The sequence below is a fragment of the Dromiciops gliroides genome, chromosome 5, assembly GCF_019393635.1.
Source record: "Dromiciops gliroides isolate mDroGli1 chromosome 5, mDroGli1.pri, whole genome shotgun sequence".
Classification (NCBI taxonomy): domain Eukaryota; kingdom Metazoa; phylum Chordata; class Mammalia; order Microbiotheria; family Microbiotheriidae; genus Dromiciops; species Dromiciops gliroides.
Window position 1 is genome coordinate 134,473,743 of NC_057865.1, and position 21,023 is coordinate 134,494,765.

At 35.2% G+C, this 21,023-nt stretch overlaps 1 protein-coding gene across 1 annotated transcript in view; it reads right to left on the bottom strand.

Moving 5' to 3' along the window:
• Positions 1–3,531: 3,531 nt before the first annotated feature.
• The window catches only part of MDFIC (MyoD family inhibitor domain containing), a 119,154-nt gene continuing 101,662 nt past the window's right edge, over positions 3,532–21,023 (bottom strand). Inside the window, exon 5 of the mRNA XM_043967302.1 lies at positions 3,532–5,416. Coding sequence (XP_043823237.1) covers positions 5,169–5,416 — 248 coding nt within the window. The 3' untranslated portion in view covers positions 3,532–5,168. The remainder of the gene's footprint in view (positions 5,417–21,023) is intronic.

Genomic DNA, 21,023 nt, shown 5'->3' on the forward strand with positions numbered 1-21,023 from the left:
CCCTAGGCAAATCACTTAACTCCAATTTCCTTAAACATCTGGGACCATCTTCAGTCATCCTGATATATATCTTGCCCCTGGACTCAGAAGGCTCTGGAGAGAGAGTGAGATTGGTAACTTTGTGCAGCCCTGCCTCACTTAAATCCAATTCACGATATCACCCCAACATCATAGTCCTTTTCAAGAACTAAGGACAAACAACTCTATCCACTATACCACCTCACTGCCAACATAGGACATGACTAGCATTAGTAAAGAGAAAAAAAATATGAAAGGTAATATATGAAGCTGTCTTCACTCTTAGATGCTCAAAATTAAAAGGACCTCAGAAAGATATCTAAGTCAATTCAAACCTGAAGAAAAATCACCTTTAAAACATCACTGATAAGCAGTCATAACACCTTTTGGTTAAAGATACCTAGAAATGGTAAATTCACTACCACCTAAGACAGTCCATTCCACTTCTAGCTAACTTAACTTGTTGAGAAGTTTTTCTTTTTTATATAAAGCCTCAATTTGCCTCTGTATCTTCCATTCTTTGATACCAGTTCTTGCTCTTTGGGGCTAAGAAGAGCAAATCTATCCCCCCTCCCAAATACTTAAAGACAGTAAACATGTCTTTTCTTTTGGTACTCTTAATTTTAATCTAAGCATCCTTAATTCATTTAACTGATGCTCATATGATGACGACCTTGAGACCTTACACCATTCTGGACACACACCTCTGGATGCTTTCCACAGTTTTAGTGTCTCTCTTATAATATAGTGTTGAGAACTGAATGGTCTATCCAAAGCAAAATATGACAGGACTATCCACTCATTAGTTCTGGATTCTGTACCTCTCAACACAGGCTAAAGCTTCATTAGGAGAAGCTAAGTGGCATGCTATATAGAGTGGTGGACCTGTAGTCAGGAAGACTCATCTTCCTGAGTTCAAATCTGGCTTCATACACTTACTAGCTATGTGATCCTGGGCAAGTCACTTAACCTTCATTGCCTCAGTTCCTCATCTATAAAATGAGCTGGAGAAGGAAATGGCAAACCACTATGGTATCTTTGCCAAGAAAACCCCAAATGGGGTCACGAAGAATCAGACATGACTGAAATGATTGAACAACAAAAGCTTCATTAGTTTCTTTGGAGGCTACATCACCCTGTTCACTCATGCTGACTTAAAAGCCCTTTAAACTAATTCCACATTTTTTCAGATGAATTGCTAACTAACCAGGCCTCCTCCATTTTCTATCTGTGAGTTAATCTGGACTCAGGTATTTAAAAAAAAGATCAAAATGTATTGAAAAAACCCCCACAGAATTTGGGATGAGAGGACCTAGTTTCAAATCCTGACTCTGCCATTAACTCCCCTAGTGACTTAGGGTAATTCATTTAATTTCTTTGTACCACAGCTTCCTCTTCTTTTAAAAAAATGAGCGGCACTATATTAGATGACATCTAAGCTCTAATAAATTATCATGATTTGTGCTTATTAAATTCCATTTTAATAGATTCAGCCTTAAGTTTTAGTCCATTAGTGGGGTTTGTTTGGTTTTTTTTTTGGGGGGGATCATGATTATCATCAAATCTTACTATCTCTCCTAGTTTTGTGTCATCTGCTCATTTGATAAGCACATCACTTTTGGCTTCATATAAGCCCTTGAAAAAAATATTAAATAGCAGTGGGTCAAGCATAGATTAACCAGGGGCACTCCACTAAAAATCTCCTGCATATCTGGCATTATTCAACTAGTTCCCAATGTCTAGTCTAGAGCAAATCTTCTTATACTGTGGGTTGCAACCCCATATGGGGTCACATAACTGAATATGGGGGTTGTGAAAAATTTGGCAACACTAAAAGGTTATGTACCTATATAACCCAGTGTTGCATAAATATTTCTCAGGTGAAAATGACTCATGAGTGGGAAAAGTTTAAGAAGTTCTGCTCTAGAAGGAAGTGCTAAGATGAAGTAAAAGTCTACTGCAGGTGAACAGAGTTAGTTTATCCATAGTAATATAACAAACATCAAAGTTATTATTCCCCAAGAGTTTCCTAAAGCAGTGAGCTTGATCATTTGCTTAGTCAAACACCAACTCTCTATCCTAAGATATCAAGTTAAATAGTACTTATATAATGTGATGGAGAATCCCCTAGAATAATTTGAACATTTCTGATGATTTTCATTCTCCTGAGATCCATTAAACCTCACACTCATGATGTACTACTTGTGAATGATCAGTCTGTTTAATCATACAGTAAAAGTTAGCTTTTTAATAAGTGAAAGGTGAAAATTTTAAACCTGATCATGAGAAAATTTGCCAACTTCAATTCAGTATATACAAGTGAATGATTGATTTTTAAGTAAAGCAAACCTCTGATGTCAGAATGCATTACAGTTATTTGTCCTCATTGGTCCATTTATGTTCATGTATCACATCTGAGTGACAGAATCAGCAAGATCAATCTTCAGCAAAAAAAAGAAACTTAAGAGGATAAAACAAACCTTCCAGTCTTAAATCAAATGAAAAGCATTAAAAGAGAAAACGAAAATCAATGAAACAGTTTGGCATGAAAATATACCAATAATTCAACATAAAGCTGTTTCTTTAATTTCAAAATAGTGTTCTTTAAGATAATAAAAGATCCAGTTAATATAAAATTCAAAGACCACATTACCAATTTTTTAAAAAGGGAGTTAGAAACCCCCCCAAAAAAAACTTTAACTGTAAACTACAGAACTTAATCACAATTTCCATAGTATTCAAGAGAACATTTTATACATAGAAATTCTGAAACAATGCTCAAAAGTACAAGTTCACATTTATCTACTTTTATTTCTGCTTTGTTTTCATTATGCAAGGTACTTACAAAATGATTGTCTGAAGTAGACAAGAGAATTTTGAGAATATAGAAATGAAATTCCACTATCCAACTATGTTCTCTGCTACAGAAACATATATTACAAAAGTGCTGATATTTATATAGTAAATAACAGAATACATTTAAATATCAGATATCATAGCCAAAAAAATTTTAGGAAAAAAAAATGAAATAATTTGATAATCCCAGGTCATTAGAAGACTTTATATGTCTACACAGAAGATACTCATAATCTGTAATGTTTCATATATCTAGTGAGTATATGGAATGTTAGACTTGGGTACATATAAATATTGAGTTTCCGGTTATGTATAAAATACGACAAAGCTCTTATATTTGGTTTAACAAATAGAAGTCATTCTTTAGGAAAGAGAGGGGGAAAGGGATGTTTATGAGCACTCTAAAATTCAATAGCTCAAAAGTCCTCAGTTTGTAAAATGCACCATAAGTAGGATTGAAGACATTTTGTTGTTGCCATTTTGCTTTTTTTAAGCTCTGCAATACATGAAATAAGGCAGCTAGGTGGCTTAGTGGATAGAGCACTGGGCATGGAGTCAGGAAGACCTGAGTTCAAATCCAGCCTCAGACACTTACTAGCTGTGTGACCCTGCTAAAGTCACTTAACCTGTTTGCCTTAATCCATAGGAGAAGGAAATGGCAAACCACTCTAGTATCTTTGCCAAGAAAACCTCATGCACAGTATGGTCCATGAGGTCATGAAGAGTCAGACATAACTCAACAACAACAATAATAACAACAACAAAAATACATGAAATAACTATTAACTAGGTTTCATGAAAGGGATATGGTAATAGATGGCACTTGTGTCCTTGGAGCCTATGGCCATGCATTTCCAGGACTAATGCCATGATGCCTTTTTAAAAAGCCTATCTATGCTAATAGTTGGATGGAAAGGGGCAGGTTAATTAAATTGATCAACCACAGTCAGACACATTGTACACTGACCCCTGACATTGTGATGTCATTTTAGTCCTCTTCTATTACAAAGGACAAGAATGGGAAATGGGAATGGGGAAAGCAATAAATTAGATACATAGCAAGAAATATCAATCCAAAAATGTACTTCCATAACCTCTACAAAAATTACATTAAACCAAACTTAACAATCTAGAAAAAAATCAAGACAGAGGGAGACACATAATAAGGAAACATATTCCTCATTCTAACAAAATACACAAATGTTGTTAAGTCTCAAATCAGCTATAACTCTCCTTGTCTTTTCCTACTTTCCTAAGACATAAGGTGAATATATAATATGTGTCATTGACATCTTGGCTAATTTCAAGACTGGAAATCTTGAAATCTAGTCAAGTCACAATGGTGGAAATAGGAATTCTCACTGCATTGTTAAGCAATAGTTTGTTGTAATTGCCATCTATGTAATCTGTTGCTTTAAGACTAGTTAAAATCCAACAGAAACCAAAACAACTCCAAAAAAGGCAAACACCCACAAAGTTTCAAATTAAACTGCAAATTTACTAATGTTGCTCCTCTTGTTGGCACTGGCATTTCCTCACTCTGAATATACTGTATCGGCTTCATAAGTTTTTACTTTTATCAACATAAAACCTCATAATGAAACCAAAAATATTATAATCAGCTATAACAAAATACACATTTTGGTAAATCTTAGCCAACACATTTTATCCTTAATACTGTATTTTTTTTTACTGCTTTAAAATGGCTATGTATACTTAATTGTAATTGATTAAGAGTACAAAGAGTTTTCATCTTGACTTCTAAAGTTTGGTATGAAATGAAATTCTTCAAGTAACAAATGTGGAAAGTCTCTGAGACCTGAGCTCCCACAATTTTGTTTTTAGGACAGCTTTGAGTTTGTTCTCTCTAATTTAAACTACAAAGAATAGTTCATTTTAAACATTAATAGACGCATAACAAAAATAAATTTTCTTTTTTAAATACTCATTCAGAAATAAATGGTTGGAGCAAGGAGGCTTCCAGGAATGGTTATCTAGCTAAGAAGTAGGAGAAAAATGAATATTTGTGTGTGTGTTTTTTCAAAATCTCCCACTAATTTAAGCAAAGTATTAAAGGAAAAAAAGTAGTTACAATTTCACACATAAAACCATACATATTTGGTTATGATATGGAGTTTTCAAAGAGTCTTAAAAAAAAAAAAGAGAGGCAACAGTGCAAGTAACTGGTTTGTTTCATGAGAATCTTGTGATGCTTTTTCCCCCTTAGGAGAATTTAAAACAACAACAACAACAAAAACTCCAGTTTTGAATGAAATAAAATAAGGGATAAATATTTATGATGGGAAACAAATTCCACAGCATTCCATACAGATTTCTAAACAGTCTGATGATTCACAACAGGCATCCATTATGCCACAATCCATGTCACAAGGGCAGTTACAGTCATCTCCTACTTCATCACCACAGCAACAGCAGCAGGCCTCCGAGGTACAGATGCCACATGATGCTTGTCCTAATACGATATTGCAGAGGGTCAGGAACTCGCAGAACAAGCAGGCCAGGATACAGTGAACACAGCAATCTTCATAATGTTCATTCAATTGTCAAGCATATCACAGATAGAAAGGGAAAGAAAAATAATAATAATACATGTCAATAGAGAAATAATTCCAACAGATTAAAAAAAAAAAGAGTAGCAATCCATGTGTCATCCCAGGGCCTCTTCTTCCTATCAAATGCTAAAAAGGAACAAAGATCATCCTCATTAATCTTGAAATGTCATAATTAGAAATTGGAATTAATAGAGGATATAAGGGGGAAACATTTTTTAAAACAATTTAAGCAATCTAAAAGTGAAATGAAATGCATTTCCTCTATTACTCAGGGACCTAAGTTTTTGATTGGGAGTCTTCCCCAATTTCCAGCCTGAGCCAAACCCCAACAATGCAGTTTCTGTGCCCTTATCTCACCATGTTCACACTCTTTCACATCCCTCACCCACTTCTACCCCCATTCGTTAAGCTTTCCACCACTTGCCTTGGGAGCAGTAATTGAACCATCACTACCATTGCCAGAAAGGAAATGTCAAACAATCACTCTGAGTTTGTTCTCTGAACAAAATACTTTAACAAGTTCTCTGAACTTAAAGCCGTCCCTTTCCTCAATGAGTCTACACTTCATAAGGAAAAGCAGTCCATCTAAGGTAGTGGAGGCAAACAGAGTGTCTTGCTTTTTCCTTTAAAACAATGGGGTGGGAAGAATATCCTCAGCATTTAGCTGGAAATTCTAAGTACTTAATAAATGCTTTTTCACTCATTCATTCATTCATACTGGGTACTAGTGAGTTCCTCTTCACTGGAGGCTTTTAAAAAAAGTCTAGATGATGACATATTTCAGATGGTTTAAGAGGATATTCCTGTTCGGGTATATGACTAGATGATCTTTGGGATTCTTTCCAATTCTGACGTTTTGTGATTACAAAACATTTTGTAAAAATTATCAGAATGAAAATGGAGCAGTGATGGAAATGGCAGGTCTATTTTCAGTTGTAAATGGGATTCTGTTTTCTTTCTCTTTTATACCACTGTCTTCTCTGGGTTTAACTTCAAAGCGAGCCCTTTGATGGTATGAATAGGTTATGTTTCTCTTTCATGATTTTAAAGGTCCTATAATGTTATGAACATGCAGCCCTTTTGAAATATACCGTTGTCATTGTTCACTTGTTTTCAATTGTGTCTGACTCTTCATGACCCCATTTGGGGTTTTCTTGGCAAAGATACTGTAGTGCTTTGCCATTTCCTTCTCCAGTATGTCTCCATTTTACAGATTTGGAACTGAAGCAAATAGGGGTTAAGTGACTTGCCCAGGGTCACACAGCTAGTAAATCTCTGAGGCCAGATTTGAACTGAGGAAGAGGAATCTTCCTGACTTCAGGCCCAGTTCTCTAGCCACTGCACTGCCTAGCTACTCCTTGTAACAAATGAGTAATGTTAAATAGGCAACAGCTCTTTCAGCAGAAAACCAATGTGGCAAATATATAGCACATATTCAGTCCCTTTTAATGAAACCCCAAGTCATACTTTCTGGTATATTTTTCACTATCTTCCTATGTACTTTGCATTAAAGTCACGAAATACTGATATACTGTTCATTTCCAATTCCATTTGGAACAATTTACATTTCAAGATTTATAAAGGCAGTTTACAAAAAGTCACCTGGAGATAAAGAAACAACTCAGCTTTCATAAAACACTCATAAATACCTAGAGACACCACTGAATGTTTGGTAGTTGTGTTTATTATTGTCATTACTTAATACTTATTTCAAACCCATATGCCATTTTTTTAAAAGCAACACCCCAGTAGTGGCAGGCTGTCTCTAAGACTGGCTGGGTTTTGCAACAAGCCTATCAGAATGCTAGCTGGATTTCACAGGCACTAAGAGTGGGTGCCAATGCCTCATGTACAGACATTGGTAATATAAAAGTGAATATAATAGGAGGTACTCATTCTAACTTGGCAGTTCTCAGGCTGGCTTCTAATTAAGCAAGAAATTTTACATGATGTTATGCACTCAGATAAGAATCTGGCTCTACCAGAAAGATCTGGTGTAGCTTAGTTCTGGAGTGATGAGTAAATATCTATTCCCATGTAAATAAGGAACATTAAACATTGCCACAACTAGTCAACTTAAAAAGTTCAACTTAGATACACAGTGAAGTAGCCCTTAAAATATGTGAAGGGGTGGCATACAGTTAGAATCTTATTCTCAGAGAACTTATGTATTAACTAGCACAAATATGAAGTCAAAAGAATGACTTGGTACCAACAAGTAAAGGAGAACTGTCTTGTGAAATGGGAAAAACTTTGGGTCAAATCACATCCCCTAAAAACATAACCAATATGTTAAAAGCCTTAAATGATACCCAACAGCATGAGTTCCTGACTTGCATTGGTGGAGAGAATTTCTATATTGGTAATTTTCTGTACTAATGAAATAATAACCTTGGACTAAAAAAAAAAGCCAAGTTAAGAAGCTTTGAGAAATTCACTTATTCTAAGACTTTTTATTCATTTATAAACTAAAAGGGTTGAACTAGGTCACTTTTAGGGTTCTTTTCAGCTTCAAAACTCTATGGACCTGGGGCAGCTAGGTGGCGCAGTGGATAGAGCACCAGCCCTGGAGTCAGGAGTACCTGAGTTCAAATCTGGCCTCAGACACTTAACACTTACTAGCTGTGTGACCCTGGGCAAGTCACTTAACCCCAACTGCCTCACTAAAATAAACACACACACACACACAAAACCCCACAACAACAACAACAAACCTCTATGGACCTGCTTATTCAAGAAAGTTATATATATATATATATATATATATATATATATATATATATATATATATATATATATATATATTCAGAGATGAAGACTGATCTGAGCATGTTAAGTTCTTATAAAAAAATGTGGAACTGGAATAATACCCTAAAGTAGGAAGGGGGCTAGAAATTAAAGTTAAGACTTGATGTTGTAAGTGTTAAGGAACCCTTGATTGGGGAGGTTGTGGGGGGGGAGGCGGACCAGTGACAGATATGATGAAAACATTTAAAGAAATGAGTGTGGAATTCAATTCAATATATAACAAAGATGTTGAGAAAACACTCGAATCCAACACCCATTTGTGTTAACATTAGAATGCATATGAATAAATGAACATTTATTATACATTATAACTTAATGTATTAGAAATATCTATCTAAAACCAGGAACCAGAATGTTATATAACAAAGATAATCTAGATGCCTTTTCAATAAGATTTGAGCAAAATGAGGATGCCAATATCACCACTACTATTTGATATATATAGCGCTAAATATGCTAGTTATAGACTAAGACAAGAATAAAGAAAATAAGGGAATAAGCATGGGCACAGAAACAAAGCTGTTGCTTTCAGCAGATGATATGATGGTTTACTTTAAAAACCCTAAAGAGGGGCAGCTAGGTGGTACAGTGGATAAAGCACCAGCCCTGGATTCAGGAGGATCTGAGTTAAAATCTGTCCTCAGACACTTGACATTTACTAGCTGTGTGACCCTGGGCAAATCACTTAACCCTCATTGCCCTACAAAACACACACACACACACAAACCACAAAAAAACCCTAAAGAATCAACTAAAAATTGATGGAAACAATTTAAACTTTAGCAAAGTCTAAGCAAATGAAATAAATCCACTTAAAACATCTGAATTTCTACCAATGATAAAAAGACAGAGAGAGAGTGTGACAAAGAAAGAGAGAGAAGTCAACAAAGTCAGAAAGAGAAATTCTATTTAAAATAATTTCAGAATCTGTAAAATGTTTGAGATACACACAGGTACTATATGAAGACAACTACAAAAGACTCTACAGAAATTAACAGGCCTAAATAATGGTAATTAATAAAGATAGCAATATTATTTATATTAATTTACTTATTCAATGATAGTTCCAATCAAACTATCAAACAATTATTTTATAGAGCTAGAGAAAAAATTCATTTGAAAGAACAAAGGTCAAGAATTTCAAAGGAAATAATAGGAGAAAAGGTGAAAAGGAAGGTGGCTTTGCAGTGCTAGCTTTCAAACTATACTACAAAGCAGTAACCATCAAAATGACTTGGTACTAGTTAAGAAAGTGGTTGATGCATGGAATATATTAAGTACATAGCATCTATAAGCATATGAATACAGTAGAACAGTGTCTGATAAAGCTGAAGACCTCTGGTACTAGGGGTAGGAATTCAGTAACTGCTGGGAAAACTGGAAAGAAATCTGGCAAAAATTCAGGTTTAGACAATACTAATACTTGATCAAATAGATACATGACCCAAACATAAAAGTTCCTATCAGAAACAAACTAGCAAAGAAGAAATTACCTTTCAGGTCTACATATAGAGTCCATAATCAAACAACAGATAGGAAGGATTGCAGAAGAAAAAATGAACAATTTTAATTACATGAAATAAAAGGGTTTTTTGGAACAAATAAAACTAATGCAAACTAAAAATAAAAGAGAAGCAGCCAAGTGGGGGGAAATTTTTACAGCAAGTTTCTCTGAAAAGGTCTTATTTCCAAAATACGTAAAGACCTGATTCAAATATATATGAACAAAAGCCATACCCCAAAAGATAAATTGTCAAAGGATAGGAACAATTTTCATAGGAAGAAAACCAAGTTATCAATAGCTATGTGAAAAAATATTCCAAATCATTAATAATTAGAGAAATGCAAATTAGACTGGCAAAGATGAATTGGTGCAGCTATTCTATAAAACAATTTGGAAGTATACCCCCAAACATCAGGAAACTGAACATACTCAGTGATACCACTAGTAGGTCTATAACCACAGAGATCAAAGAAAGAAGAAAAAAGACCCAGAGTTAAAAATATATATATATATATATATATTTTTTAACTACTCCTTTGGATATTTATCTACTCATACACATACACATACATATACATATACAGCAAAAAATTAGAAACCGAGGAGTTATAGTATTACATGTTAACAAATGACAAAATGGTTAGTTTTGGAGAAAACTAGGAAGAATATATGAACTGATATTGAGAGAAGTGAGAACTGGGAGAATAATTTACACAATAACTACATTGAAAAGAAAGACAATCTTGATAAATTTAAGAAATCTGATTAAGGAAATGGCAACCATGATTCTATGGAAGTGATTATGAAGCATGCCAGCTACTTCCTGAGGGAAGTGAAGATGATGGACCTGAGATACAAAATAAGATGTTTTTTGGATGTGGCTTATGTTGGTATTTGTGTTACTTGACTGTGCATATTTGCTACAAAGGTTTTGTTTTTATTTTTATTTTCTTCCAGTGGGGGTGGGAGGAGGTGTGGGGGGGAGGGATATAGGAAAGAAGGGAATGGAAGGGAGAGAGGGAGGGAGGAAGGAAAAAAAGAAAGGAAGAAAGGGTCATTGAAGCATCTTTATAGAAAATGCACTACACATACATACACAAAATTCATAGAAGAGAAGGAAAGTCAAAAAGAATCACAGACATGTAAGATAGTACAAGGTAGCTTCGAAAGTTATATGTTGAGAGATGGAGCCAAGATGGCGGAGAGAAGCCATTGAGTTGCCTGAGCTCTCCCATTTCCCTCAAAAACAACATTAAATCAAGCCTCTAGACTAATTCTGAAACAACAGAACCTACAAAAAGACAGAGACACACAATCTTCCAACTTGAGATAATTTGGAGGACTTCAGAAAAGGTCGGTCTCACTCAGGCAAAGGAGGAGCACAGCTCAGCTCAGACAGTGTAGCACAGCACAGAGGAGGTCTGGGTAGGTCAGCAGGAAGCTCTTGGCCACAGTGGAGCAACTGAGGCCCTTTGATCCTGGATCAGCCGGCTGGTGGCACAGCAGGCCAGTTGTGAGATCCATCAGCACCAGCTGAGAGGGCAGGCTGCCAGCTGGAGGGCTACCCACGGGTAAGGCATGACTAGGCCCAGCCATCCCAGTTCCTGGAGCAAGCACAGGGAGCAAGCCCAGGGTGGTGAGAGATCCAAAAGTCATAGAGGCCTCAGAGTAGAAAGCCAGTGACACAGTCCCTATCCCCCAGCACAAGAAGCTTGAAACAGTGACCCTTGTGCCCTAGGTGCAGACCTCAACTTTAAAAAAAAAAAAAGCTGCAATATGAGTAAGAAACAAAAAAGAGCTCTTACAATTGAGAGCTTCTGTGTTGACAGGGAAGAGCTAAACACAATCTCAGATGAGGACACTACTCTCAAATCACCTACATGTGAACCCTCAAGAGAGAAATTGACTTGGTCTCAAGACCAAAAAGCCTTCTTGAAAGAGCTCAAAAAGGATTTTAAAAATCAATTGAGGAGGGGGTGGCTAGGTGATGCAGTGGATAAAGCACCGGCCCTGGATTCAGGAGTACCTGAGTTCAAATCCGGCCTCAGATACTTGACACTTACTAGCTGTGTGACCCTGGGCAAGTCACTTAACCCCCATTGCCCTGCAAAAAAAAAAAAAATCAATTGAGGGGACAGCTAGGTGGCACAGTGCATAAAGCACTGGCCCTGGATTCAGGAGTACCTGAGTTCAAATCTGGCCTCAGACACATGACACCAGCTGTGTGACCTTGGGCAAGTCACTTAACCCTCATTGCCCCACCAAAAGAAAGAAAGAAAGAAAGAAAAAGAAAGAAAGAAAGAAAGAAAGAAAGAAAGAAAGAAAGAAAGAAAGAAAAATCAATGGAGAGAAGTAGAAGAAAAAATGGGAAGAGAAATGAAAGTAACACAAGAAATTTATGAAAGAAGAATCAAAAGCTTGGAAAAGGAAGCACAAAGACTGAATGAAGAAAACAATTCCTTAAAAAATGCATTTGGATTTATAGCTGCTCTTTTTGTGGTGGCAAGGAATTGGAAGTTGAGGGGATGCCCATCAATTAGGGAATGGCTGGACAAGTTGTGGTATATGAATGTAATGGAATACTATTGTGCTGTAAGAAACGATGAGCAGGAGGAGTTCAGAGAAACCTGGAGGGTCTTGAATGGGCTGATGATGAGTGAGATGAGCGGGACCAGGAGAACATTGTGCACAGTATCATCAACATTGTGTATTGATCAACTGTGATAGACTAGATTCTTCTCACCAATCCAATGGTACAAGAAAGTTCCAAAGGACTCATGATGGAAAAGTCTCTCCAAATCCAGAAAAAAAAGGAACTGTGGAATATGGATGCTGATTGGACCATACTATTTCTTTTGTTTTTGGTGCTGTTGTTTTTTCTTTTTTGAGGTTTTTCCTTCTTGCTCTGATTCTTCTTGTATAACATGATTAATGCAGAAATATTTTTAATGTTATATATCAGATTACCTGCTGTCTAGGGGAGGGGGCAGGGAGGGGAGGGAGGGAGAAAAATTTGAAATTGGAAATCTTATCTAAACAAAGGTTGAAAACTTAAATAAATAAATAAATAAATAAATATTTTAGAGATGCATTTGGCCAAATAGAAAAGGAGTTGCATAATCACACTGAAGAAAACAATGCCTTAAAAATTCGAATTGGACAGATGGAAGCTAATGACTCCATGAGACACCAGGAATCAAACAGAATCAAAAGAATGAAAAAATAGAAGAAAATGTGAAATGCCTCATTGGAAAGACAATTGACCTGGAAAATAGATCCAGGAGAGACAATTTGAGAATTATTAGACTACCTGAAAGATGATCAGAAAAAGAGTCTAGACATATTCCAGGAAATTACCAAGGAGAACTGCCCTGATATTGTACAATCAGAGGATAAAACCATAATTGAAAGAATCCATCAAAAGAGACACCAAAAGGAAAACTCCAAGGAATATTGTAGCCAAATTCCAGAATTATCAGATGAAAGAAAAAATACTCCAAGCAGCCAGAAAGAAGCAATTTAAATATCATGGAGCCACAGTCAGGATTGCACAGGACCTGGCAGCTTCAACATTAAAGGATCACAAAGCTTGGAATATGATATTCCAGAAGGCAAAGGAGCTTGGATTGCAACCAAGAATCAACTACCCAGCAAAACTGATCACTCTCTTTTGGGGGAAAAGATGGACATTCAATGAAATAGGGGACTTTCAAGGTTTTCTGATTAAAAGACCAGAACTGAATAGAAAATTTGATCTTAACATACAAGACTCAAGAGAAGTTTAAAAAGGTAAACAGGGAAAGTGTTACATGTTGAATTTATTATATAATTAAAAGAAAAGTTTCTAATACAGAGTCACAGTTTCATGTATAATCCTCTTTTTTTGTTATACTATGTATCTGGAAATACCCATTTTATTTGGTGTTTAAGTTCAGACTCTTTAAGAAAAAAACCAACAAAGTCATCTGTATGTAATAGAGAGTCAAAGTTTCACTTATAATTCTTTTTTGTATGTATTCTATTTTGCATATGAGAATATTATTTTTCTAGTGATTACTGAATTTTAAAAGTTAACATTTTTTAAAAATCTATTAAGTAAACAACATGAAAAGGCCCTATGATAGGCACTGGAGATGCAAAGACAAAAAAAAAAACCAACAAAAACAAACAAACAAAAAAACTGCTTAGATTAGAAATGAGAGAGCCTAAAGAAAAGATACGATCCATGACTATAGCACATGCAGGGGAAAATGATGATCCCTTGGTGATCTCAATTATAGCCATGGTTTCATTTCAATCATATCCATGGTTTTATCCTTTCTGGGCAGCTGATTCCCTAATCAATTTACAATTCCAACACTCTCCTGAGCTCCTTACCTGTATTTCAAACTGCCTACTGGATGGTTTCCCCTATATATACACTCTGCTACCTCAAAGTCAACCCATCTGAAAGAAAATTAACTATTTTCCTTCTGAAACTAGCTTCTCCTGACATCCTTATTTTTGTTAGTGTTATCACTTTCCAAGAACTCATGGTTGAAACCATGTTTGATGCCTTTCTATCTTGTCCCAGCTACACTACTCCATCAAGTAGACATATGCCAATTCTTTCCCCTTAAAATCTCTTCCATTCAAGCCTGTAGTTTATAATTTCCTAATTCAAATGCTCAGTACTTGAAGACCCAGAACAATATGCATTTCTTCCATGAAGTCTTCATTCAGCCTCATTAGCAGTAGTTCATTAAAACCAATGTTCAAAGCTGAAAAGGATCTTGAAGTCTAAGAAATTTTCAGACTGGGAAAGTGGGGTACATACAGATGGAGTTACACAGTTAATTCATGAAATATTATGGACTAGAACTTAAGTCTCTCAAGCCTAAATCTAAAGCTCTTTCCCTATATGAATTTATAGTTCTTTGTACTTTCATATTTATCATGCCATATTTCATACTAAATTTAAATGCTCTGAGAACTTGTCATATCAATAGTGTGGGCATTCCCTCTACTATCAATGCATGATGCAACCCATCTTTGACTAAGCAGAGGGTTCCAAAAATGAGTGTGATAAAAAAAAAATCATATTGTGGTCAACCAAGTAATGAATCTCTCTAAACTTTGCTAGGGTGGTATTTAGAGGGCAGACATTTGTTTGTTCTTATTTGAAACCTTTCTAGAGTGCTTGTTTCAGCAGCACATATACTGAAACCGTTCTAGATAAATAGAACATTCATTTTTTTCTCAGTTAGTTAATATTTCCTTTATATTTCTACAAAGATGGAAGGGGCTTCAAAGACTATCTAGTTGAACTTCCTCATTTTTATACCTGTGGAAACAAAACACTTGAGAGATGAAGGTCACAAGGCTAGTTATTGGTAGGACCAAGATTAGAACCTAGTCCTCCTGCTTCTTGGTCCAGTATTCTTACAAGAAAACGAAGATGATATCCTTAGAACTGAGAAGTTAAAATTCCCCACTACAACTTTTAGAGACATTCTAATTATAATTCAAAAAAGGAGCAAGCAAGTGTTTATTTTAAACAGGAAAGTCTAGCTTCAGCGTAGTGGAAATAATTATTTGTTGTTTTGAAAATGTGGACTTTTTTTTCATTCTAGGAGTAGGGCCTATTTTTGTCATTCTTTCCATTTGCAGTAGTAACATTAAAGCTGTTTCTAGAAATTGGATGATGCTTTATAAATGGTGTCTGGGGAGGGAGATTGGATATAAATATAAAAAATTCCTGCTGGTTGACTTGTTGCCCATCTATCTTTTTTAGCCTTTGCTCACTGTCTAAAACTTCAGACCTGGTCCCTTTCCTTGCAAAGATTATTCTAAAATTTAATTTTAAGGAAGAGAAACTGAGAGCAACTATTAACTCTCAGTAAAGAAGTAAATGACATCACTCATCATAAAAGACTGATAAAATTTAGATATTAATCTATTTGATATATCAGAGATTCTCTTAATCAAGAAGATGTGTCAATCTGTAAATGACAAATGACAATAATGAAAAACCACACTATCCTTGGCTCTATGGGGTCCAGACTTTGAACCAAACAGATGGGAATTCCAGATCCAATGGAGGATTTCAAAAGATTAAGTTCTTGGTAAAGTGTTCATAAAACTTTCTTTGAACAATCACTCTGTTACTGGAAAAAGTGATGTGGGCCCCTTTTCTGGAAACAGTTCTATGAATAGATAACGGAAAGAAGTCACAAACCAAAAGGAACAGATTTTTAAAGATCGAAGTGATAAAGGATTAAAAAAGTAGACCAAAATTTTACTAGAAATAGTTTCATTTTCTGTATTTTACACACATAAAGCTTTTAGTAGTATGCAGTACACACTAAGTTCTAACTGAAGTGATTTAATCATCTGGGGATTTTTTTTTGTCTTGTCTTTTTCCTAGCAAATAACCTCCCTTCCATCTCTTTTCTGTGATTTGCAACTGTTCTACTAGATAAGTTCATTGTGACCTCAGGCAAAGAGAAGACTAAAAGCAAATTTGAGGAAGTAATTGTTTAAAGCTTGTTTTTTTCTCTAAAGTAAACAAAACAATATCAGTCATACTTTTATACAAATCATGAAAAAAAAATGACAAGGGTACTTTTAATATGAACTTTTTTTCCCCCTGGGAAAATATTTTAGGAAAGTAGTGAGAGAAAAAAAAGCCCAGATACAAGTAGAAAATACAAACATAAAAATACAAATGTTTTGAATTATTGGTTCCTCAAAGAAGAGATATTTCTCCCATAACATGTAATCATGTGATTCTTTGTCAAGAAAGAAATGTCATCTTATTTTCCTTATTGTTGAAAAGTTAACATTCTATGGCTTTATACATTAACATGCACAATCTAATTCCAAAATGTTTGGCTTCTAATGAACACACTAGTTTCAAGAAAGGATGACTTTGAGTTCATGTAAGCATTTCATAATTAATTGTACTTTAAAAAAGGGCAAAGCTCAGCAAAAGAAAGACTAAAAACTCCTATTAATTATGGCAAAACAAAGGCAAAATAGCAAAAAGTATATAATGGGGAAATCTTTAGACACATACTAGAAAAGAAATAAATGTAAAAATTGAAGTGAACAGAAACAGATCTTTTAGTCAACTAAAAGGTCTTTGAATTAAGATGAGTTATTTCTAAAACTAGTAAAGGTAAAGAGAACTCCAAATGACTGGGGACAATACCTGTGACTTCTATAGAAGAGGGCTAGGCTTTGCTCTAGATAAACTGAAACTTCAAACAAACAAACAAAAAACAAAAACCAAAAAACCCCTGGTTTCTTTTTTTTTTCAAGGCTATTTTAAATGTTCCAAAATTTTCAAAACTGACTGCCTCAGTCAAAACACTATTGGAAATCTTTGATTATAAAACAAGTGAGTGAGGAATGAAAAAAACACTCATTCTAAGTCTTTTATCTTTCTTTGGTTTCCTTTTTGTAAAAAAAAATATATATATATATATATATATATATATATATATATATATATTTCACAGGATGCCCTGAATATCTGTGAAACTGGCACTGAATTCTGAGAATAAGTGTAAACAAATACTTGGGTTAATAAGGACCTCTTATTTATATGCTAACCTCAACAAAGTTTCTTTTGATCAAGAGTAACTAAAATGCCTCTTCCAACTGCCTAAGTTCCTTGATTTAGATGTACATCACAACACATACAACTAAGGGAATTATATAAAACTAATATAACTATATTGTATCACATACTACGCTGTATTATATGCGATATAATATCATGTCACATACAATAATTACATACAACTAATATATGTGTGTACATATAATTGTAATGGATTAATAAGTGACTAAACATTTGTTAACATTTAAGACTCCAACTATAAACACAAATTACAAAACAAATATAAGCAATCCAATCCCATGGCACTCAATATTCACATCTTAGCTATTTGTGATTAGTAATTTATAAAGTTATACTAGGATTAAACCAAGCTTTGCTGTCAGAATTATCTATCACTAACAGTTGTTCCAAATGCTTTGGCTACTAAGGTTACTCTCTGAACAATGATAGTGCAACTCTACAACAGAAGCCCCTTTAGGTCTAATCATTATTCTTTCCATATATTATTTTACTTAAAGGCTACACATAGAAATCGAGGCTTCAAGAATAAGACTGAATATAAAAGATTACAATTTCACCATACAAAATTAGAAAGTAGAGCAGAAGAGGATTCGGTCATCCTGGACTGCAGCAGACATTGCTAAGTCATTTATCTAGCTTCTGTGAATCCAGCTGTGGGGAATGAGGCCCAGACATCTCTAGGGAATTGTGCTCCTCAAGTGTGTGGGGGTGGGGAAATATTTACTAATACAGCACAGTAGCTCAGTTTCAAGTGGTTCAGTGTCTCCAAGCCAGAGGCCTTGAAGTGTTTCTGGCCTGGAGCCCTAGACTGACCTACAGCCTGAATAAACTGGCCTGGTGTGCATACAGAACCCTGTCCCAAATGGCCACATATCATTTTAGTTAGAATACAGCCAAAAACGAGTAACATTTTCCTACAATGGCGAAGAAAATGAGATAGGTCAAGGAGGTTTTTTTTTAAAGAGTCAGAAAGACTTTATTAAGGAAAATTATAAGCAAGGAAGGCGAGTGTTCAGTTTCTATAGTGCTATCTGTTCCCTCAGGAACTAAAGAATAGTCTGGAAACATCTTATTAAGCAATACAACACTCCTTCGAGGCAAGACTCAGGTGGTAACTATTGCTGTTCTCATTTTCTGAAAAACTTATTAGAAGTAAACTCTTTATTAAAGTAAAGAGCACTTTATATTGTATCCAATTCTTGATTGCTCACCAACATGTAGACAGCATTACCTTGGGTGACTGTGTTACTTATTACCACTTCTACCCTGAGGATCACAGAATTTTAGAGATGGGAAGGAGCCTTAAAGGTCATCTAGTCCAAGTCAGTGGGATGAGAGAGAAGGAAGACTTGGACAGGAAGAGATGGTAAAACCAAATCTATCATTGGCTAAAACAAACAACACTAAAAATATACTGGAGTGTGTTTTTTGCAATATTTATGGATTTCATTTAACATGATCATCATCATTAAGACTGACCTGTGTCTCTATTTTAAAAGAGACTTGACATTTAGTACTGAGTACTGTTCATCTGAAAAGTTTTCAAGTCAATCAGTATTTATGAAACACCTATGTGCCAAGAACTGGGCTAAACACTGAGGTTATAAGAAAATGCAAGAACAATCCCTACCATCAAGTAAAGATGACATGAAAACAACTAAGTGGAAACAAGATATATACAGGACAAACTGGACATAATATCAGAGGGAAGGCCCTAAACAATAAGAAAAAATGGGAAAGTCTTGCAGAAGTGAGATTTTAGCTAAGATTTGTAGGATGCCAGAGGAGTCAGGAGAAAGAAATGAGGAGGAAAGGAATTCTAGGTATGGGAGACAGCCAGAGAAAATTCACTGAATTGAGAAATCTTGTCTTGATAATGGAACAGCAGAGGGCAATCACTGGATTTTTTCAAATAAAAATCGTATGGGGGGTGGGAGGGTATTGAAAAATCACCTAAGTATTAAGGGTACATTTACCTTAAATCATTTTTTTAAAAAATTTTTTTGGTGAGGCAATTGGGGTTAAGTGACTTGCCCAGGGTCACACAGCTAGTAAGTGTTAAATGTCTGAGGCTGGAGGTCTTCCTGACTCCAGGGCCAGTGCTCTATCCACTAGGCCACCTAGCTGCCCCTACCTTAAATCATTTTACAACTTTGAGAGACACTACATAAATATTACTATCATAAGATTTCTATCTAAAGAAGCTTACAAATGGATCCTTTCATTGTTCAACCCTTTAAAGGAAGGAGAGTAGAAAGTCAACATCTACAAATGGAGCTTGTGGAAGACTCAACAAGAAACAAATGGGTTTACATTCAAAAGAGTATAGAGTGTGGTTTGAGAGGAGGAAAATCTTCTTGACTGAGAGATGGCAAAACTGGCTACCATGTTAAGCTATGGTGTATTCATCCTTAGAAATTCTTAATGAGGGGCAGCTAGGTGGCGCAGTGGATAGAGCACCAGCCCTGGATTTAGGAGGACCTGAATTCAAATCTAGCCTCAGACACAACACTTACTAGTTGTATGACCCTGGGCAAGTCATTTAACCCTCATTACCCTGCCCCCCCCAAAAAAAATTTTTTAATAAGTCAACCTTCTGTCCTGAGAAATTTAGTTATTTATCCGGAGTGGAACTACTGCTATGTTTCAAAGATTAGCTATGCATTTTCATGAAAAACTTAACGGTATCAAAGTAAAATCCCACTTTAGTATAAAAATATATAATTTTATGTATATTAGACTAGTTGAAAATAAATATGATCATTAGGAAAGATTTTAGCTAATAATGAACCAAAATATACATTATGGATTTTTTTTAAAAATTCTCCTAGTACATTTTCTTTTTTTCTTTTTTCTTTTTTTTTGGTGAGGCAATTGGGGTTAAGTGACTTGCCTAAGGTCGCACAGCTAGTAAGTGTTAAGTGTCTGAGGCTGGATTTAAACCCAGGTCCTTCTGACTTCAGGGCCGGTGTTCTATCTACTGTGCCACCTAGCTGCCCCTACATTTTCAATAGATTGTTAAACTTAGTGATAACATTTATTGCACTGGCAAGCCACACCTTCTGGTTAATAATAACAATTTGAAACTAAAAAATCCTTTGGTTTAACAAAATTACATTTTTGAAACTTTTGATCTTTTAGATAAATCTTTAAAGTCATGCTTTTTTTTTTAAAGATTTACATCTTGATTTCACCATTTCCCATCCTTTCTTTTAAATTTTGCTGATAGGCAGGGGTAGAACTGAGATGGCAGAGTAGAGAAAGCACTTAAAGCATTCCTGGTAAAAAGACCAGAGCTGAATAGAAAATATTACTTTCAAATATAAGACTCAAGAAAAGCATAAAAAGGTAAACATGAAATAGAAATGAGAAATAAGATTAAACTGTTTACCTTTCTACATGGGAAGATGAAAAATATAACTTCTAAGAACTTTACCCTTATTATGGCAGTTAGAAAATCTCTAAATAGAGAGTGCAGGAATGAGTCAATTATGTTGGGATGATGTTAAAAAAAAATAAGTAGGTGAGAAAGAGGGATGCCCTGACAGAAGGGGGAAGGAAGAGGAAGAATAGGGATAATTATCTCACATAAAAGAGATTCAAGAAAGAGCTTTTACAATGCAGGGTAAAATAGCAG